The sequence below is a fragment of the Rhineura floridana genome, chromosome 16 (assembly GCF_030035675.1).
Source record: "Rhineura floridana isolate rRhiFlo1 chromosome 16, rRhiFlo1.hap2, whole genome shotgun sequence".
Lineage (NCBI taxonomy): Eukaryota > Metazoa > Chordata > Lepidosauria > Squamata > Rhineuridae > Rhineura > Rhineura floridana.
The window spans coordinates 9,180,651-9,202,337 of NC_084495.1; the positions used below are offsets into that span (position 1 = coordinate 9,180,651).

At 46.7% G+C, this 21,687-nt stretch overlaps 2 protein-coding genes across 5 annotated transcripts in view; both read left to right on the forward strand.

Moving 5' to 3' along the window:
* Positions 1 to 2,898: 2,898 nt before the first annotated feature.
* On the forward strand, positions 2,899 to 15,404 carry LOC133371238 (uncharacterized). Of its 4 annotated transcripts, none has more exons than XM_061598439.1 (4): positions 2,899 to 3,500; positions 6,440 to 8,153; positions 11,921 to 12,442; positions 14,298 to 15,404. In XM_061598439.1, the coding sequence occupies exons 1-2, from the start codon at positions 3,188 to 3,190 to the stop codon at positions 6,868 to 6,870; spliced, it is 744 nt and encodes a 247-aa protein (XP_061454423.1). In that variant the 5' UTR covers positions 2,899 to 3,187; the 3' UTR covers positions 6,871 to 8,153; positions 11,921 to 12,442; positions 14,298 to 15,404. The 4 variants fall into 4 exon arrangements, with proteins under 4 accessions (XP_061454423.1, XP_061454424.1, XP_061454422.1 ...); XM_061598440.1 differs by having other exon boundaries at positions 6,440 to 7,836; XM_061598438.1 differs by lacking the exon at positions 11,921 to 12,442.
* Positions 7,844 to 21,687, forward strand: part of LOC133371506 (protein shisa-2 homolog) — a 35,266-nt gene continuing 21,422 nt past the window's right edge. The window contains exon 1 of the mRNA XM_061599038.1: positions 7,844 to 8,157. Coding sequence (XP_061455022.1) covers positions 7,844 to 8,157 — 314 coding nt within the window. The remainder of the gene's footprint in view (positions 8,158 to 21,687) is intronic.

A 21,687-nucleotide genomic window follows, 5' to 3' on the forward strand; every position in this document is an offset into this window, starting at 1 on the left:
CTGATGCCAAGATCAGGTTTGGCTTAAGGACCCAGAAGTCACTTAAAATATTTCTCTGAATGGCTCTGCAGAGGGTGGAAGAAAAGAGTTGGCCATTATCATTTTTTTCCAGCAGATGCTTATGGTTTACATTAGGGCAGTTTCATTATTGGAAAATGTTTTGAGTGTAGATGAGAAAAGAGGGTTAATCCTCTCCCCACAATGTCTCTTTATTCCTGTGCTCAGCTGACAAACATGAGAACAGGATACCATGTTATTATTTTTAATTTGCTTGCTCGCTTGTATAGACAGCCCTCCCAGAAGTCCTTTTTAATTGTGCATTCATGATGGTATTGGGGTGGTTATATGCAATCCCACTTTCAGTCAAGGGTGGCAAGTAAAAAATGTGGACAAAAACGCCTACAATGACTTAGATTTGTGTCATACTGAGCTTGAAACAAATATTTCTCAGGCCCCCCCAGGATTTTTTCAAAAAAGCTGTGCCAGTGCTATGCCAAACATCCTCTCACGCCCCCCCCTTGACTAATGAGAGAAGAAAGTGCATTGAAAAATTTCCCAAGAGCAGAAAATGTTGGTGACTGTCTCATGCGGAGGATGGAGAGATTTGGGGTTGCATCCAATGCTAACCCTACTCAGAATAAACCCACTGAAATAAACGGACATGACTAACTTAGGTCCATGAATTTAAATGAGTCTACTCTGAGCAAAATTTACTTGGGCATAACCCCTTGTTGTGTTTCCCTTGCTTTGGAGGTCACCAAGGGGTGTTTTTGAGTGTCCCTTAAAACAGGAGTGGGGAACCTTTGGCCCTTCTGATATTGCTGAACTTCAACTCTCATCAGCCCCAGCAAGCATGCCCAATGGCCAAGGATAATGATGATGATGATGATGATGATAATAATAATAATAATAATAATTTAATTTCTGTGTTGCCTATCTGGCCAATGGCCACTCTAGGCGACGTACATCTTTGTTTCAATAAAATACATCATAATAAAACAATACAACGATAAAACTATAAAACTATAAACAATGACAGTTCAGAGTACTAGGCAATTTATCATAGTGATTAACCCTCCCCGGAAGTCCCAAAGGCCTGTCTGAAAAGCCAGGTCTTCAAGGCCTGGCGGAATACATTCAGGGAACGGGCATGCCGAAGATCATACGGGAGGGAGTTCCAGAGAGTGGGGGCCGCCACTGAAAATACCCTGTCTCTCGTCCCCACCAACCTAGCTATTTTAGTTGGTGGGACTGAGAGAAGGCCCTGTGTGGCTGATCTTGTGGGGCGGCATAATTGGTGGTGTTGGAGGCGCTCCATCAGATAAACTGGGCCGAGACCGTATAGGGATTTAAAGGTTAATACCAACACCTTGAATTGGGCCCGGAAAACAACTGGGAGCCAGTGCAGATCGAACAGCACTGGAATAATATGCTCCCGGCGGCGACAGTTTGTAAGTAGTTGAGCCGCCGCATTTTGTATAAGTTGTAATTTCCGAATCGTTTTCAAGGGTAGCCCCACGTAGAGCGCATTGCAGTAATCCAAACGAGAGGTGACCAGGGCATGTACCACCAATGGGAGCTGGTGAACAGGAAGGTATGGTTGCAGTCTACGTATGAGGTATAATTGATACCAAGCTGCCCGACTCACTGCCGAAATCTGAGCCTCCATGGACAGCTTGGAATCAAGAACAACCCCAAGGCTGCGGACCTGGTCCTTTAGGGGCAATCTCACCCCGTCGAACATCAAGTCAATATCTCCCAACCTTCCTCTGTCTCCCACGAGTAGCACCTCGGTCTTATCGGGATTCAGCTTCAGCCTGTTCCTTCCCATCCATCCACTCACGGATTCCAGGCACTTGGACAAGGTCTCCACAGCCAACTCTGGTGAGGATTTAAACGAGAGATAGAGCTGAGTGTCATCCGCATATTGGTGACACTGCAGCCCAAATCTCCTAATGATTGTCCCCAGCGGCTTCATATAGATATTAAATAGCATGGGAGAGAGGATAGAGGCCTGTGGCACACCCAGAGCTTGGAAAAGTTACTTTTTTGAACTACAACTCCCATCAGCCCCAGCCAGCATGGCCACTGGATTGGTCTGATGGGAGTTGTAGTTCAAAAAAGTAACTTTTCCAAGCTCTGGGCACACCACAATTGAAAGGCCAAGGGTCTGAAACCTCCTCCCCCAATGCTACCTGTTGATGCCTATCGGAGAGAAAGAAGCGGAACCACTGCAGTACAGTGCCTCCTATTCCCAACCCCTCCAGGCGATGTAAAAGGATACTGTGGTCAACAGTATCAAAAGCCGCCGAGAGATCCAGGAGGACAAGAAAGGTGAATTCTCCCCCGTCTAATGCCCTCCTCATATCATCCACCAGAGCGACCAAGGCTGTTTCAGTTCCATGTCCAGTCCTGAAACCCGATTGGTATGGATCCAAATAATCCGTTTCATCCAAGTGTGTCGACAGCTGATTAGCCACCACTCGCTCAATGACCTTGCCCAAGAATGGTAAATTTGAGATGATGGGAGTTGTAGTCCAGCAACATCTGGAGGGCCAAAGGTTCCCCACATCCGTTAAGAGCAGGACCACACCGCACACATAAAGCAGATACCGCTCTGGGCTCCTTCTGGGAGGAAGGGCAGGATATAAATTTAATTAATAAATAAAAGCACATTCAATGCACATTTAAAGCACATGACTTCCCCCAGAGAATCATGGGGACTCTACTTTGTTAAGGGTGCTAGAAATTTGTAGCTCTGTGAAAGGAAAACCACAGTTCCCAGGATTCTTTAGGGGAAGTCATGTGGTTTAAATGTGTGTTGGATGTGCTTTAAATGTATGATGTGGGGTGTGGCTTGGCTATTAGCGACCAGGAGTCAGGTGCAGGAGGCGGGTCAATTGTCTATTTACACGTAGAGCCATTCTCACAGGTTGAAAGTGATCAGCGGGTTCCTGGTTGGTGAACGGCCAGGGACCCGGGCCAGGCCAGCGGAGACAAGTTGTGCTTCTAGACCTCATCAAGGAAAGTTTTATGGAGGGGTACAAAGGATAGTCGGAAGGGCTAGCCTGGCTAGTCAGACTTCCACCCTCGTCGTCTAAGTAACTAACGTGGGGAAGGGACGGCTTTGAAAAGGGGGTGTCTCCTCAGAAGGGTTCCTGAGTCCCGCCCAGAGAAAGTGCGGGCTATGCGGAAAGCTTTGTCCTGCTTGTTACTCCTGCTGTTGGCTGCAGGTGGCGCCCGTTCGAGCACCGAGGACGAATTGTGTCGAGCCAGGCGACACCAGACGGAATCGCCGGCCGGAGCCTTTCAATGTCCGAAGCGGCTCGACGGCGCGGACGCCAAGTGCTCTTGCCAGGTTTTCCGCCCGCCCTCCTGTTGCTCGTCGGGCGAGGCCGTCCTAGGTGAACAGCGGGGTCCTCGCGCCGCTCATCTCAAGGAGGGAGTCTCTGCCGCTGGCCCAGGAACCACAAAGCCCCCGAATAATAGGCTCTTTCGGAGTAAGTGAGCCTTCTCCGCCCACCACTGCCGGGGCGGTTTTGGGGGGTTCTTAGCTGGAGCTAGCCTCTAGTGTCTTTGAGAGAGTCTGCCAAATCCCCAGCTCTGAGCAGTCTCCTAAATTTTTCCTTCTAATCAATATTTTCCCCTTGCTTTCCCCTTCTTATTACAATAGATGATTTCCGCTGCCTGGGCGCTCTTTGCCAACCCTCCGCATTCCAAATAAACAAGCTTTTACATAGGAAGCTGCTTTATACCGAGAGAGACCATAGATCCATCTAGCTCAATATTGCCTACACTGACTGGCAGTGCTTCTCCAGGGTTTCAAGCAGGAAATATCCCTAGCTGTATCAGGAGATGCAGTGGAGTCTCAGGGAGAAAGTTGCCAAATAAGGTCAGCAGAGGACGCAAAGGATTGTATTAGCATGCAAGGCTAAGGGCTAAGTTGCCACTTTTTATTTTGCAAAAGAACAACGACCCTTTATTGTGACCAGCCAAAATGCTGCAACTGAGCATGCAAATGAGCCCCCCAGAACTCTTCCATCGGGTTGCATGTTCAACAAAGGAAAAGCGTTGAGGAACACACAAACTGTGTCTGCATTGATCAAAAATATGCATTTCTTCTGCAGGTGGTGAAACTACCACAAGGGCCCCTCTGCTCATCTTAACACCCGAGAGGGTCTATAGGGATGGAAGTGGTCTTTCAGGTATTTGGAGCCTAAGTTGTTTAGGGCTCTAAACACTAACTTTGAATTGCACCAGGAAATGAACTGGCAACCAATGCAGTTGTTTTTAAACAGGGGTTATATGAGCTTGAAATGGAACCTTAACCAGTCATCTGGCTGCTGCATGTTGCACCCATTGAAGTTTCTCAGTTGTCTTCAAGGACAGCCCCACACAGAATGCATTGCAATAATTCAGTCTGGAAGTTATGGAGGACAGTGGCCAAGTCATTTCTGTCCAAAAAGGGCTGTATTTATTTGATTTATTTTTTATTATTTGATTTATATCCCGCCCTTCCTCCCAGTAGGAGCCCAGGGCGGCAAACAAAAGCACTAAAAACACTTTAAAACATCATAAAAACAGACTTTAAAATACATTAAAGCAAAACATCTTTAAAAAGTTTTTTTAAAAAAAAGCTTTCAAGACATCTTTAAAAAAAAGAATAAAAACGTTGTTGTTTTTAAAAAAAGGTTTACAAACATCTTAAAAAGCAATTCCAACACAGACTGGGATAAGGTCTCAACTTAAAAGGCTTGCTGAAAGAGGAAGGTCTTCAATAGGTGCTGAAAACATAACAGAGATGGTGCCTGTCAAATATTTAAGGGGAGGGAATTCCACAGGGTAGGTGCTGCCACACTAAAGGTCCACTTCCTATGTTGTGCAGAACGGATTTCCTGAGAAGATGGTATCTGCAGGAGGCCCTCACCTGCAGAGCGCTCTGATCGACTGGGTATGTAAGGGGTAAAATGATCTTTCAGGTATCCTGAAAGCTGTAGCTGGCGAACCACCTGAAGCAGGAAAAAAGCATTCCTAGCCTATGATTGAAAACCTTCACCCTGTGCATGGTGGCGGCCTCTGTCCTCCTTGACTCATCAGCTGTTGGTAGAGTTAGCCTTTACAGCAGCAGCAGCAGCAGAGTAGATTGAGACTGTGTGTGACTTTACCTGTAAAGGAGCAGACGTTTGCTTTCCTGCAATCACTGAGGTTTCAGACTTAGTGAAATAAAGAAAGCTTACTTTATTGAGAGAAATACATAACAGAAAGGAAAGGGATCCTGGGTGTGACTTACCAGCTATGTCGGAGGTGCACAGACCTGGCATAGTCTTTGCCCTTATGCTACAGGTGAAGCCACAAAGCATAAGATATCTGTTGGAATATATGTGGTTCAACTCCAACTTGGGTTGAGGCTGTATGGGGTTAAAAAGGGTAGCTAGAGAGGAGACCTCTTGGTTGCTAGGCTATACCTGTCCTTTGATCCCCTGCTATCTCTTCCTTCCTGCTAGACTGATATGCAAAGGATGTTGATCCTAGTTCCTTCCCTCCTTCCCAGTCTTCTTTCTCTCGAGAGGGGAGCAGACATTTTCCCTTTGTCTCTCTCCTCTCCTCCAAGCATAAGGGCAAGCACTGGGCTCAGTGTTTGCTGCTCCAACTTAGCTAGTTAGTTAGATATAGGACTCTTTCCTATCAAGCATGTACTTCCAGAATAAGGTAGTTATTTCTTATTTTAAAGCTTAAAGTCTCTGTCTGACTAATTTGCAGGAAAGGTAGAATCTTTAGCAAAGATTCAAACACACACACATAAGCTTGCTCGGTACTCTGTTCCCAGCGCGTTCTCCAACAATATCTCCTCTCTCCTCAAGGGATGGAGAAGGTGCAGAAAGGAGAGTTGGAAGTTGTGGTCAGTATCGGGTTACAGTAAGGAAGGAAGATTTAGCAGATGAGCAAAGGAGAGGTTCTTGCGGCAAGGGCCATAGCTCAGTGGCAGAGCATCTGCCTTGCAGGCAAAAGGCCACAGATTCCATCTCCAGGAAGGACTAGGAGAGTATCCTGGAGAGCTGCTGCCGGTCAGTGTAAACAATGCTGAGCTGCCTGGACCAGTGGTCTGAGTCAGTATAAGGCAGCTTCCGATGTAGCAACCTGGAGGGTCCCTATGTCTCCCCTCAGGCATGCAAACCCACCCAATTCGGGGTGCATTCCCACAACTCCAACAGAGACCTTCCTGTGTATGTGAGTTGTGCAGGGGAGCGCTCGTGAAGGAACAGCAGAAACTGGAGGTGGGGAAAATGGGGTGTCAGGAACAATTGTTTTGTTGTTTATGTTTTATAATGTGCTTTATTTGTTTTTGATTTAACATTGGGGACCTTCAGATGTCAAGCGACTAATAAATAATAGTAATAATGATAATGATAGTTAATTGTCCTTTTCTTCTGTTTTCCAGACTGGTGGGGTGCAATTGTATTTTTCATTGTGCTAGCTGTTGGCACAGTCGCTTGGAATGTCGTCCGCTACTGCAGGGAGCGATACAGCCCTCAGAGGAGAGACCTCAGTCTTCCAAATGCATTCAGTGGGCGAATCTGGCTGGAAGATTTTGGCCCTCCTCCACCAATCCAAACCCTTGGCGTCCCTCCCCCATATACTGCAAGCCCACCTCCCCCTTATGCTGCAGATCCACCCCCCTATAGTGTTGAGGACCCTCAAGACAACAGAGATCCTCCCCCTCCATTTCCCAACTCACCTGTTGTGCCGTTTCCTTGCGCAAATGGTGGAAGTGCAGAGGAGGGGGCTGCCGTCTGGCCTGCCATGCAGAGAAATGCTCCTGGGTGCTTTTTAGGACCTACCTTGGAAACAGAATTGCCAGTGGACTCCTGATGGACACTTCTGAGACTATTTATGGAATGTGATGCTGCTGGATTATCTTTGGCTTGCTTTTAGGATCCAGGAAATGGATCAGCCCTAACATACTTGTAAGAGTGAATTCTTCGCCGTTGTGTAAGGTCTCTCAAACAAAACTGTGGCCTGGTTTCCTTGGGATGAGAGATCCACAGAACTTGGGAGAAACTGGCTTTCTTCACACGGAGGGGAGAGGCTGGCTAAATAAAAAACAGCAGTTTGATAGTTTTGAGAGACTGCGTCCACCTCGAGGAACAGTCTCTCCTCCCCCCATCTACTGTGGACTGGTGAATCTGCTGCAACGCAGGACTGTCTGTTTGCCTACACTTATGCTGTTTATCTGCAAATAATCCAACTATTACAAAGACAATGCAGAAATGTTGACACCTTCTCTTTCCCTCCCTGAGCAATATAGTCATTGGGTGGGAGGGTGGGAAAGAGCCAGTCTAGCTGTGGATCTTTCCCTTAGGGGTGAGACTCTTTAGATGGATGGCAGAGGTGTTCAACGTCAAATCTGCCAAAAAGAACTTAGTTCCAATTAATGTAGAAAGGATCGCATAATTCCGAAGGAGCAAGTCCCTTTTAAAGCCACGAACAAATGTTAGCGCGCTCGAATCGGGCACGAGATGGATCGGTTGTCAATTTACGTAGGGAACCTTTTTGGCCCCTGCGGGGGGAGGGACAGAGGGTTAGAAATGCATGGAGAGCCGCTTCTTAGCGGATGGGCGGGGATCGGGGCCAAGCCAGCTGAGGTGAGTTGTGCTGCTGGGCCTCGTCCGGGAGTTTCTTCGAGGGATATAAAGCCTGGGTGGGCGGGCTTGCGTGTGGCGCTTGCTTGGCTCCGGACAGAGGCGTAGCGGGCGGGTCAGACGCGGAGAGTGGCGATAGCGGGAGGCAAAGACTGCTTTGGAAAAGAGGCGTCTCTTTGTCGCCCCGACCACGAGTGTAAGCTATGACGACGGCGCCGCTGTGCCTGCTAACTTTGCTGTTGGCTGCGCGGAGCGCCTCTACCGAAGGCGAGAGCGAATTATGTCCAGCGTGGACGTCCAAGGCTGAGTCGCGGGTGAGAGTTTTCCAACGTCCACAGGAGCGTGAAGGCGCGGACGCCACGTTCTGCTGGGGGACTTGTAGCCTGCCCTGCTGTTGTGCTTCGGGAGAGGCCCGCCTCGGCCAACGGCGGTGTCCCCGCGCCCTGCACCTCGAGGCAAACGCTGCCGGAGGCCCAGAACCCCCACAGTCCCCGATTCATAACCTACTCCAGAGTAAGTAAGCCTTCTCTATCCACCCTCTGGAGGGAGGCTTTGAAGGGAACTGACCAGACTGGAATCTGGTGTTCTTGGGAGACTCTGCTGGTGCTCTCCTGCACAAAATCCGTGGCTTTCTGCACCCTCCTGGATCTTCCCATCATTCAATCTCTCTCCTCCCATATTGTTGCAGCAGATGCTTAAATAAGGCCCCATTATCTCCCCCTCCCCCGGGCTTGAATGGGTTTTACCTCCACTGCACGAGCGCATTTGGTGCCCAGAAGTTTTCTCTGTGTGATCTGATGTGCTGGGAGGAAAGCTGCAGTTGCCTGTCGCTGCTACACAAATTGTAGTTAACAGTAGTGTAGTAGCAAATTCAAAAGTGCAGGGTCCCTTCATAATAGGCATAGCCTCTTCCCCTTCTAAGATTATAGAATAATCTGGCCAGGCTTGAACACTGCTTTCTGCTTCTCTGTCACTGACACCATTTGACTGTCCTTTCTCACTGCCAGAGATATTGCTTGAATTCCTGGATTCATACCTACACGTTTATTGCCAGATGCTACCAAACTGCTTAACAATGTAGCTGGGATGCTATCATCAGGATTCATTGTCTCTTCTTCTGCAATTACAGAATTTTCACTCTCCAGCTTGGCTTTTTGAAGTAGGAACTTAAAAGGACTCATTTCCCTTTGATTGGCCCCAATCATCAGGAAAGGACAAGGAAGCAAGTCAGAAGACTCTTCTCAGTGGCTAACACACTCCCCTTTCCTGCTGATTGGCTCATAGGACACTGGAGACATGGGGCCCTGCTGGGCCCTGCCTCCCAAAAAAGTAAAGGGTCTGAGACCCCCTGTGGAGTGGAGCTAAAGCCGATTCAAGCCCCAGGGGATGGGGATAATGGGAATTTATTTAAACATCTGCTCCAATAACATGGGAGGAGAGAGACTGAAAGAAAGGAAAATCTAGGAGACTGCAGAAAGCCACGGATTTAAACAATCAGTACAGGAGACCACCGGCAGAGTCTCCCAAGAACACCAGAGTCTAATTCGGTCAGAGGTTCCTTCAAAGGTTCCCTTTGCATGTTGGAAGTGAGGCAAGAGCAACTCCTATTTGGTTTTCTTTGCATACCTAGGGGGAGATAGAGAGAAGGTCCTCCGGCTGGCTAGGTTGCCTAACCTTACCTGTGCACCCCTGCCTATCTTCCTTTTGTGAATTATTATTATTATTATTATTATTAATTGATACTCTCAGAGCGCTGGCCTTGCTTCCATCCTCTCTCTCCAGCCAAGGGAGAGATTTTGTTTTTGTCCCTCTACCCTAGTCGACTTGGAGGCACATAACAACGACCAACACCCTAGAATGGGGTGAAAGACCAAGCCTGGCCATTGCACCTCCACCTTAGTTAGTTAGAACTAGTTATGCTTTTCCTATCAACTATGTATTTCTATGAGAGCCAGTGTGGTGTAGTGGTTAGAGTGCTGTACTATGACCTGGGAGACCAGGGTTTGAATCCCCACACAGCCATGAAGCTCACTGGGTGACCTTGGGCCAGTCATTGCCTCTCAGCCTCAGAGGAAAAAAAATGGAAATGGACTGCCTTCAAGTCGATCCTGACTTATGGCGACCCTATGAGTAGGGTTTTCATAGTAAGCGGTACTCAGAGGGGGTTTACCATTGCCTCCCTCTGCGGCTAGTCCTCCCCAGCTGGCTTGGGCCTGCTCAGCTTGCCACAGCTGCATAGCCCTTCCTTGTCCGCAACTGCCAGCTGGGGGGGGGGGCAACTGGGCTCCTTGGGACTATGCAGCTTGCCCACGGCTGCACAGGTGGCAGGGCAAGTAACCCCTGAGCCACTCACTGTGGGGTGATCTTTAGCTGGCCTTTGACACCCAGGAGACACGAGCAGGGATTTGAACTCACAGACTCTGGACTCCCAGCCAGGCTGTCCTCCCCCTGTGCTATACCAGCTGTAGCCTCAGAGGAAGCCAATGGTAAACCCCCTCTAAATACTGCTTACCATGAAAACCCTATTCATAGGATCACCATAAGTCGGGAGCGACTTGAAAGCAGTCCATTTTTTATGATGTATTTCTATAAATAAAGTAGGTTTCCTTATTTTACAAAGTCTAACACCTCAGTGATTTGAATGTAAGTCAGAAGACGCCGCCTCTCAGGTGTCTTGCAAAGTGCACTTGGGGCTTAACTTTGCTGCATCTTAGTTAAATTTTCTGCTAATGCATAACAGCCAAAGTCAAAAGCAAAGATGCCTGCTGCGTCTTTGCTGGAAGAGTGTCCCACAGCATGGGAAACTAACTGCCCAGCTCCGGGGTAAAAGCCTGCTCTGCAAGATGCGGCAGAGAGTGGCTGTTGAGAGAAGTTGAGGCTATGGCTGCCAATCCCTGGCCATGCCCCTCACCCTGAGCTGGCTCCCATGGCTGGCAATGCTTGCCTATTACTGGAGTGGGCCAGGCTGGACCTCACGCCTGGCTGCTTTCCCCCCAGTATTTCACAGAGAGGGCTGTTGGCAGAGAGACAGTCAGCCCAGACCACACACTCTAGCATGGCAAGTGTCTGCACACTGCCCTGCTTATTGTTATTATTTCAGTTTGTATGCTGCTTTTCCACACAAACCGACCCAAAGAGGCTCACAACACAAGAGCAAAGCAAAAACACCAAATGTGTATCAGTAGATCATTACATCGAGTCTAATGCCAATTAATTTCAAAACAGAATATGACAATCCAAATAAACGTTCATTTTGGCAATGTGGCCATTCTAATGTTTTAAATTCATTTTAAAATACATCAGTTGATATCGGTGGGCTACAACATATAAAACCAGAGTCATACTTATATACAGGTATAGTCGTCCATGGCTGATGTAATTTTTTTTTAATTTATTGGATTTCTTAGTCGCCCATCTGGCTTGGCCATCCAGCCACTCTGGGCGACGTACAAAATGAACAAAATAACACAAAATGACACATCAATACAATAACATTAAAATCTGAAAGCGATAATGATAAAATCTAACCCACCCCAAAGGCCTGCCGGAAGAGCCAGGTCTTCACGGCCCGGCAGAAACTCATTGTAGAGGGGGCCTGGCGGAGATCATTTGGAAGGGAGTTCCATAGGGTGGGGGCCACAATTGAAAAAGCCCTCTCTCTAGTCCTCACCAGTCTAGCTGTTTTGACTGGTGGGATAGAGAGAAGGTCTTTTGAGGCCGATCTTGTTAGGCAGCATAGCTGATGATGCTGGAGGCGCTCCTTCAGATAGACTGGGCCAAAACTGTGTAGGGATTTAAAGGTCAAAACCAACACCTTGAATTGGGCCCGGCAAGCAACTGGTAGCCAGTGCAAATCTCTGAGCACTGGAGTTATGTGATCTCACCAGCGACTGCCTTTAATCAGGCACGCCGCCGCGTTCTGAACCAGTTGCAGCTTCCGGACCATTTTCAAGGGTAACCCCACATAGAACACATTACAGTAGTCTAGGCGAGAGGAGACCAGGGCATGTACCACTGATGGGAGCAGATGATTGGGAAGGTAGGAGCATAGCCTCTGTATCAGATGGAGTTGATACAGCGTCGTCCGGCTCACAGCCAAGACCTGAGCCTCCATGGACAATTTGGAGTCAAGATTGACCCCGAGGCTGTGGACCTGGTCTTTTAGGGGCAGTTGTACCCCATTGAGCACCAGGTCCAAATCCCCTAACCTTCCCTTGTCTCCCACGAACAGTACCTTGGTTTTGTCAGGGTTCAGTTTCAGCTTATTCCTTCCCATCCAGGCACTCACCGACTCCAGGCACTTGGACATGGTTTCTACAGCCAACCTCGGTGAAGATTTAAATGAGACATAGAGCTGCGTGTCATCCGCATATTGGTGACGCTGCAGCCCAAATCTCCTGATGATAGCCCCCAGCGGCTTTATATAGATGTTAAATAGCATCGGGGAGAGGATGGAGCCCTGCGGCACCCCACAAGTGAGAGGCCAAGGATCTGAAACGTCATCCACCAATGCCACTCTCTGGTACCTATCAGAGAGGAAGGAATGGAACCACTGAAGAACAGTGCCCCTTATGCCCAACCCCTCCAGTCGGTACAAAAGGATACTGTGGTCAACGGTGTCAAAAGCCGATGAGAGATCAAGGAGGACGAGGAAGGTGCCTTCACAACGCTCTCCTCATATCATCCACCAAGGCTGTTTCAGTCCCACGTCCAGGCCTGAAGCCCAACTGAAATGGATCCAGATAATCTGCTTCCTCCAAGTGCGCTTGCAACTTGCATGTAGGCACGATAGCTGTGGTTAGGTATGAAGTTGGCCATGTGCACGCTCTCTCGCTCTCTTCCCCCCCCCCATGTAGTCACCAGTGAATGTAAATCAAGCCCAACTGTACAGTTAAACACACCCTTGTAATCCCCTTGTAGCCTTCTAACATCTCTCCTGGTTTCATATGATGCATGCTAGTGTCACCGCGGATGCGGTGTCACATTTGTTTCAGCAGGTACATAAGAGCATCAGAAGAGCCTGCTAGATCAGGCCAGTGGCCCATCCAGTCCAGCATCCTGTTCTCATACTGGCCAGCCAGTTGCCCATCGGAAGCCTGCAAACAGGACCTGAGTGCAGGAGCATTTGCGGTTTTCAGCACCTGGTATTCAGAAGCATTCTGCCTCCGACTATGAACGCAGAGCATAGTCGTCATGGCTACCCATTGATAGCCTTTCCCCCCATAAATTTCTCTAATCCTCTTTTAAAGCCACCCAAGTTGGTGGCCATCACGGCTTCCTATGGGAGCAAATTCCATAGTTTAACTATGCTCTGTGTGAAGAAATCCTTTCTTTTCTCTGTCCTGAATCTTCCAACATTTGGCTTCATTGGATGTCCACAAGTTCTAGTGCTGTGCGAAAGGGAAGAAAGCTTTTCTCTATTCACTCTCTCCATGCCATGCCTCATTGTATACGCTTCCGTCATGTCCCCTCTTCCTCGCCTTTTCTCTAAACTCAGACCTTTCCTCATAGGTTCCAGGCAGCACAGTGAATGGGGCATGGCACAGTGTGCCCCTCTATACCAGTGGGAGTGGTAAGTGGGAGAGGGCTTTTCCACTCATGCTTCTGCTTAGAGGCTTTCCATAGGCATCTGGCTGCTGTGAGAACAGAGGCCGGACTTTGCTGTAAAGCAGCAGGCTCTTACATGAAAATGGAAGTGGACTGCCTTCAAGTCGATCCCGACTTATGGCGACCCCATGAACAGGGTTTTCATGGTAAGCGGTATGCAGAGGGGGTTTACCATTGCCTTCCACTGAGGCTGAGAGGCAGTGACTGGCCCAAGGTCACCCAGTGAGCTTCATCGCTGGGTGGGGATTTGAACCCTGGTCTCCCAGGTCGTAGTCCAACACCTTAACCACTAGGCCAAACTGGCTCTCACCACTACACCACACTCAGCTTTAATAATAAATTATAATATAATAATAAATTTTATTTATTAGTCGCCCATCTGTCCGAGTAAACGGACACTCTGGGCGACGTACAACAATCCAGTACAACAATTCAGTACAATATAAAATAATACATAATCAGCAAAGCACAGCATTAACATCAATTCAACTAAAACCATCAGTAATACCATAAAAACTAATCCCCCTCAGAAATCCCATAGGCCTGCCTGAATAGCCAGGTCTTTACGGCTCGCGAAAACCCATCAGGGAGGGGGTATGACGGAGGTCAAAAGGAAGCGAGTTCCAGAGGGTGGGGGCCACGATCGAGAATGCCCTCTCTCTGGTCCGCACCAGCCTAGCTGTTTTTACCGGTGGGACCGAGAGAAGGTCTTGTGAGGCTGATCTCGTTAGGCGGCATAATTGGTGATACTGGAGGCGGTCCTTCAAGTAAACTGGGCCGAAACTGTATAGGTTTTTAAAGGTCAATACCAACACCTTGAATTGGGCCCGGTAAACAATTTAAGGTGAAAGCAGTTGTCTCTTGCATATGCAGAATTGTCCACACATACTGCCTTGAGTTTGGGAGGAGGAGTTACTGTGGGTTAAGTAACCTGGGCCACATTTCTAGGTCTATGTTAAATGCTCCCCCCACCCCCAGTTAGGAGGAGTTGAAGAAGGGCAGAAACTGTGGCTGGTGGAAATGGTGACTGCCTTTTCCTTCTGTTTCCAGACTTGTTGGCCCTTCTGGTTTTCATCCTGCTACTCTTTCATCCCGGTTTCGAGTACTGTTGGGAGAGGTACAGCTCTCGGAAAAGAGAACGCATGGATTCAAACATAACGAATGAGCACCTTGGGCAGACGCAGCTGGAAGATCTTGGCCCGCCTCCCCCCTATGCTTTGGAACCACCACCATATGGTGTGAAGAGCCCACGGGGCAAGGATGACGTGCCTCCTCCATTGCCTGATTCGCCTATTGTGCAGTTTCATCATGCAAATACTGGAAATGCCAAGGATGTGGCTGTTCTTTGCACGCTCACGCATAGAAGTGTTCTAAGACATGCTTCAGGAACTTTCTTGGAAGCGGAGTCATCAGCAGACCAGTGATGTACTGAGGCAATTAAGACTATGGATGTAATTGCATGCTGGATCATCGTGGCTTGCTTCAAGGATCCAGGAAATGAAGAACCCTTATCTGATGATGCTTTTAACAGTGTTCCTTGACTACATGCCCATTGTGTGTAAGGCATTACATAATGTAGTCTTTCCCTTGATGGGCAGAACTAACTTTTGCTGTCTCAAGGATGGGGAACCTTTGACCCTCCAGATGTTGCTGAACTGCAGTTCCCATCAGCGCTAGCAAGCATGGCCAATGGCCAAGTATAATGAGAGTTGTAGTTCAGCAGCATCTGGAGGGCCACGGGTTCTCCACACCTGCACAGAGGTTGTTCTCTGAACCAGCTCCTTAGACATTACTGGTGAAGACAGGTGGGCAATGCATAGGCACATTTACTCCTGGATGATTATACTTTGTGACAATTTACTTGTGAATAATTCTGTTGGAGTGACTTCTGCTATAGGAGGTATAACCTGTATAGCACTAGCTGGGAGCATGGCTGGGCAGTTTCCATGGGAGTTGTATGGCACATGATACTCCAAGGCTTTTAAAACTTTGAAATAGTAACAATTACTTCCATGCATTAACTCTGAAGAGGCAAAACAGGCACACATCAATACTGGCCTCTTGATTCAAATGCCTCTGGGATGCAAGAAGCTGTGTTTCTTTTTTAAATCACAGATGCTAATAAAATGCATGTTTTCATATGTATGTATCAATAAAATTGTGTATAATGTGTTGATATTGGCCTTGGAGTGGTTTATGACTGAGATTTCACTGGTAGTTGGTACTTGATACCCTGTGGCCCAAGGTTGTAGCTGTTTCCTATACCTCTCCTACTTTGATCAGCATTGGGAATGCAATTCCTTGATTGTTAAGTGGGCTGCAAATTTATTTATTTATTTATTAGATTTGATTAGACGCCCATCTGGCAGAGGTTAGTCTGCCACTCTGGGCGACATACAGCAAAACATAAATACAGTTCATATAAAAACATGAACAGAGAGCATTAAAAATTAAAGGTTAAAACACCCCCAAAGCTGTATACTGCCAACCTAACCCCCCTCCCACACCTGGTTAAAGAGCCAGGTCTTCAAGGCCCGACGGAAACAGAGCAAGGCGAAGGTCGGTTGGCAGCGAGTTCCATAGTGAGGGAGCCACTACTGAAAAGGCTCTGGACCTGGTCCTCACCAGTCTCACTGCTCTTAATGGGGGAATAAAAAGTGAACAGTTCGAGGAGGATCTTGTTAGCTGGCGCCCCTGATGAAAATGGAGGCGATCCTTTAGGTAGAGTGGGCCGGCTTCAAAAAGGGCCTTAAAGGTTAAGGCCAGGACCTTAAATTTGGCCCGGGCAACCACTGGTAACCAGTGCAGTTCCTTGACTGGGGTGATATGATCCTGCCGGCGGCTGCCTTTAATCAGGCGGGCTGCCTCATTCTGCACTAACTGAAGCTTACGGACCATTTTCCAAGGAAGACCCACATATAAAGCATTACAGTAATCCAACTGAGACAGAACCAGCGCATGTACTACTGAAGGGAGCAGATGGCTCGGGAGGTAAGGGCGTATCCTTCGGATGAGGTGAAGTTGGTAAAGCGCTGTTTTATGCATAGTTCACTGCTGTGTCCGGGGACATTTGCCAATGCTTTGAGACAAAGACTGCGGGCTGATGTGCTGTGAAGTACTGGACACAGTGGTGGTTGGTCCATTTGGGCAACCTGGGCTTAACCCTACCAAGTGAAACACCCAGCAGTTTATTTTTAAGTTTTCCCCAAAATCTCAAAGCCACACTTTTCTGTCCCACACATACTTTCACAATCCATTTCAATGTAGAGAGGGTTCTGGATACTTTTCTATCAGTCTTCTGTTATCTGACCATTCAGCTCTCTGCACCACTAAACTAACCTCAATCCAAATTGATTGCTATGGCCCACCAGGAGGTCTCAGCCATCTGTCTCTAGGCAGAAAAACATTCTTTAAATCTTATCCAGCTGTAAATCCCTCCCCTGTTGTCGTTATCTGAATCTAGCTAAGATATTGGAGGTTAACTGGTCTACAGGACTGTGTTTGTCTGCTCTGATCAGCTTTCCCAGATCAACTGTTTGCTTATGTTTGCTTTAATATTTGCTGATTTTTTATTTCACTGAACTGCCTATTTGTGTGAGTGAGCACAACTAGACTCTGGTGATTCTTTGTACAATAATTTTTTTAAATATTTGTATCATTTTTGTTTATTGGATATGAAGGCGGGGCTTAAAGGAATTCACCCTCATTAAACACTGATGGAATAAATAGGGTAATTAATTATGCTGAGAGGGAAGGGAGAGTGGCTTCATTCAAAGGTATGCTGGGACATGTATTTCTTTTTGGATCCTGTGAGTCTGGCAACCTGTTGATACAGATGATTATAGAGATAATCTCGGTTCATTAATTGTGTGTTCTGATTTGCTGCTGTCAGTTTGGTATGGGGATGAGACTGAGCACAGAATACTGTGATTATTGTAAGATGTACTCTTTACACAAAGGATAGTGACCAAACCATTTTATTTAGAACAAGCTGGAACACAGAGAAAGCATGAAAAAAGTCCACCAGAAATCTCTCTTCAACAGCCTCAGGGCCTAACTGCGAATCATCTGAGCCTTTCCCCCCTAATGCTGGACACCCAGGAGGCTGCCTTATCCCAAGCCAAACTGTTGGTCCATCGAGCTGTGCATTGCCTTCACCAAGGGCAGCTAACCTTGCTTTCCCCAAGGGCAGCATTCCACTTGGCCAGCTGCTCCAGGGACTGCACACCTGTGGTGGCTGTGCCCATCCCACTCTAGACCAGGAGTGGGGAACGTCAGGCTTGGGGCCAAATGCAACCCTCTGGCCTTTCCATCTGGCCCTCTGGACTCTTGATGCTCAGGTGACATCTGTGGCCCGGACAAAGTGAAACACACATGAAGCATGAGAAAAGATCATCAGACTCTATCTCTTCAAGTGCCTCAGGGCCTAGCTATGAATAATCTGAGCCTGCTTTTTAACTCTGGGGAAAGACAGTGTTACAAACAATACGCCCCAGTCCCTTTTAGGGATCCTGGTAGCTTGGATCCGCTCCCAATAGAGCTCAAGAACGAACGAAACAAGATGGAGGATGGAGTATATTTATTTCTAACACGTGCATGTGGAGAAGGGCCAAGCCAGTTCTGACAGACTCTGCTGTGCTGGCCTTTTTATAAGCTTTATTTTACTAATTATTCATGCATCAATTTCATCTCATCTACATCATAACTACATCATTAATCCATGCCCATTTCCTCCTCATAACCATATTTAGAAGTTGTTTTTCACACTTGTTATCTTGTTATGTTCATCTTAGCCTTGTACATGTGCAACATAGTCTGATACTTTCTTCGGCACAGGTGCATTTGCAACTAAAAGCCTGTGAGAATACAGTTATCTATTTTGCAGACACAGCTTTAAACAAACAATGGTTTTGCAATTCAGCAAACTAGCATTTCTCCTTACACACACACAAGTAAATTAACTGTCAGCATTTTAGCACAAGCAATGTGATTCTCAATACATTTCTACTATGAATTTAAAACAGCATAACAGGCCTAATACTCCTTTTTACTTTGACTATGCAAAGAAAGCTTAATTGAACAAAATATGTTATTAATTCAAACAGACAAACAAACAGAATTCAGTGTCACAACAGGAAAGTATGGACTTTTGGGGCGCAGTGTGTTAGCATTTGGAGTTGTGTGCTGACTGAAGCTGAACTGTAACAGAGTCCTTGTTGAAGGAGTACACGTGGATATAATCACACTGAGACTCTGGGTTTAGGAAAACAATAAATATTACATTTATTGTAGGAAATATATACTGTAAAGGAAAGATCTGTCTAATTAAATTGGAGATGCAAAGAGCCATGCTTGTTCTTTCACCTCTGCAGGAGAGAAAAAGGAAAGATGTCTCCTCTCCCAGGGTGGGACAATGAAGGGAGGAGCAGGAAATGAGGTCAGCAACCCTAAGAGTACAATGCACATGTGTAAGAATAAGTGTGGAAGAATTAAAAAGGCTTTTCCTAACTTCATAGTGGCATTAACCTGTTGGAAGAACTCTCACCATGTACATTTTAGTTTTTAATCCCTCTGCTTAATATTCACTTTATTGGTAGGTTTTGGCAAGTTTCTTCATGATACCTTGTGTGTTGTATAAGCTAGCATTGTATTTGCATTGTTCTTGTTGCATTGTATTTTTACTGTATATTTTTTATTAGTTATTTCTTATGTAATTGTTTTGGTAATCTGTTTTAATATGTTGTTCACCACTTTGGGGACCTTTTGTTCCAAAAGTGGTATATAAATAAACTAAAAACTAAAACTAAGAGTATCAGCCTAGCACCTAAAGAAAGATCAGCACTGCCTAGGTCAGAAAAACAGTCTAGGAGGCATGGAGGTTCCCCTCTCTATCTACTCTTCCCCATGCAAACCCACCAGCCTCTCAATACAGCATCTCCAAAAAAGGGTAATTTTTTCTGAACTCAAATTGACCTCCCAAAGGATTCTTTACACTGCAAGGGACAACTGCCCCTTGACAGCTTAAAGGACTGCATGGAGGTGGGAATTGTGTGCATTTAGGGACAAGCCATACAAGATCAATTTCCCTAATTCGAAATTCACCTGGCACATCCAGGCTGCTGTAATGGTGGCCCTAGTGCTGGCTCCATGGAGTGCAGTGGACCAATTAGGAAGGATTCCTGGGTGCACCAAGATGACACCATTGTCTTGGTCGGGCCCACTCTATTAAGCAGTATTTGAAGGGCTTATCTTTCTCCTCCTCCCTCCCTCGCATTTTCTTTCCTTCTCTTTTTTCTTGACAGATTTGGTTCCTTCCCCCCCCCCACCCCCCCACAAAAATCTTCCTGTAAGGATGATGGGTATGGTGTTGGTGGCTGTCTGTCTGCTTGCAGCCACATATTGTTTGTTGTCTTGTGTCCAGCTCATTCCCTCCTTCCTTCCCTGTTTTCCATCCCTTAGCGCCCCCCATGCCTGTGGCTCTACACTCCATGAGGTTTTTTTTAAAGATATTGTTATTGATTTTTGATAACACACAAACAAAACACACATTTAACTCTAACAAAGAAACAAAATTCATGGATGACTCCATAAGACAGCAGCATTACATGTCAACAAAAAACACCAACCATAGTAATAACTATACAGCAGACGAGTGTATACAAATAGGCACTAAAGAACATTCAAGAAACCACAAACTTGTGCCCCATAGCCAGGAAAGAAGACAGAACCCTGAATGACAAATTTGACAAATCCAGAATTGTAACTGAGAAGTCAGAGGTCGCTGGGTACAGCCTTCACCATTACGAAAAGTTAGAAAGGGCCACCATATTGCTTCAGACTTATCTGATTTCATAGCCCTCCGACTAAGTTTACTTTGCTGGGTGAGCTTCTCAAGCAGAGCCAAGCTCCAAACCTTATTCCATCACCCATCCATAGTAAAAGGGGAGCTGTGTTTCCAATGGCGAGCAATTTCAAGCTTACAGCGGCAAGGAGAAACGAAATCAACATTTGATGTGACAAGTGCTGTAGGGTTTCTAGTTAAAAGGGTCTGGGGGTAGGATTTGCTAAACTCCATGGGTTTTCTTGAAAACATGCTCACTGTCTCTTGCTCTTTCACTCAGCTGTTCAGGCCTGCTAAGTATCCAGGTTTATTACGGTTACCAGATGTCTGGTTTTTGGCCGGATACTCTGGCTTTTGGGGGTCCTCCCCAGGTGAGTCACCTTAATCTCTGGACTCTCAGCTTAAAGTTTCTAGGTGGACTGGTTCACGAGCTATACACCAAAACGTCAGCCACCCCTCCCCCGCAACTGTTAAATCTGTTTAACAGATCTGTTAAATCAGTTTGTAGCAGGCTGCTCTAACCCCGCCCTTTCAGGATTGTAGCCAATAAGTGAAGTCAGGGTTGTGATTTGTTGACCCAGGCAGTGCCTAGACCTCATTGCAATGCCAGAAAATTGTTGTTTTTCCCGTTTATCTGAAAGTTTCATAAATTGAGTAAGTATATAGCTTTCAGGGTTTTTTTTCTCTTGTGTGCAGGAGTCAACCCCTGGGCTGTTGAAGAGGGCAGTGCTTTGAAAACATTTCCAATATGAAGCTTTAATCCAATATGAAGCTTTTCTGGGAGTAAAGCTGCAATGCTAATCCCAAATCCCAGGGTATGTGGAATTCAATAGGACTCCTATATGGCTCACAATTATGCACCCAGGGTAACTGTGCCTCCCTGGAAAGAGCACAATCCAAATTTATCAGGAACATTCTAGGTCTACCTTGTTGTATGTCAAATGTTGTGTTACATCAGGAGTTAGGTACCTTGCTGGTTGAGACTAGGTCTTGGGTATACAGGATGAACATGTGGTTAAAGTTAACCTTCTTCCCTCTGGGACTTGCCCCATTAACTCTCACAGATCCATATCAATCGGGTTGGAAACGTGCGAGGAACTCTAAATTGCTGTCTATGGGTTTCTCATGACCAGATATACTACGACTGGGATACTTTAAAGCTAAAGAGCTTATTTCTTTATGTATTAGGGACATTGAGCTCCAGCACAATATGAGCCATTTATCGGCGTTCAACAATATAGGGCCCAGTGTAAAAGCACCTGTACCCGCGCCCTATTTAACTTCCTTAAGCATCCCCAAGTATAGAAGGGAGTTCTCTCTGGTCAGATTTAACGTTCTCCACTCTGCTGTATTGGAGAGGAGATATAAGAAAGTACCGCTAAAAGAACGGGTCTGTATTTGTGGTTCTGGAGTGATAGAAGGGGTAGAGCATGTCATATTACAGACCTTCGCACTTTGTTTATATCTCCTTGCCTTTTAAAAAGATTCAGACCTTTTGAAGATATCCAGGTGCATGTTTTACTGGACGACCGTGATCCACTCATTACGGATATGGTGGCGAGATTTTGTGTGGTAGCCATGGCACGCAGAAAGGGCTTG

Bases quoted from the DNA above. Each gene is read 5' to 3' on its own strand.
- LOC133371238 (XM_061598439.1), top strand. From the start codon at position 3,188: ATGCGGAAAGCTTTGTCCTGCTTGTTACTCCTGCTGTTGGCTGCAGGT. The intron at 3,501-6,439 runs GTAAGTGAGCCT...TCTGTTTTCCAG, and splicing joins GAATAATAGGCTCTTTCGGA to ACTGGTGGGGTGCAATTGTA.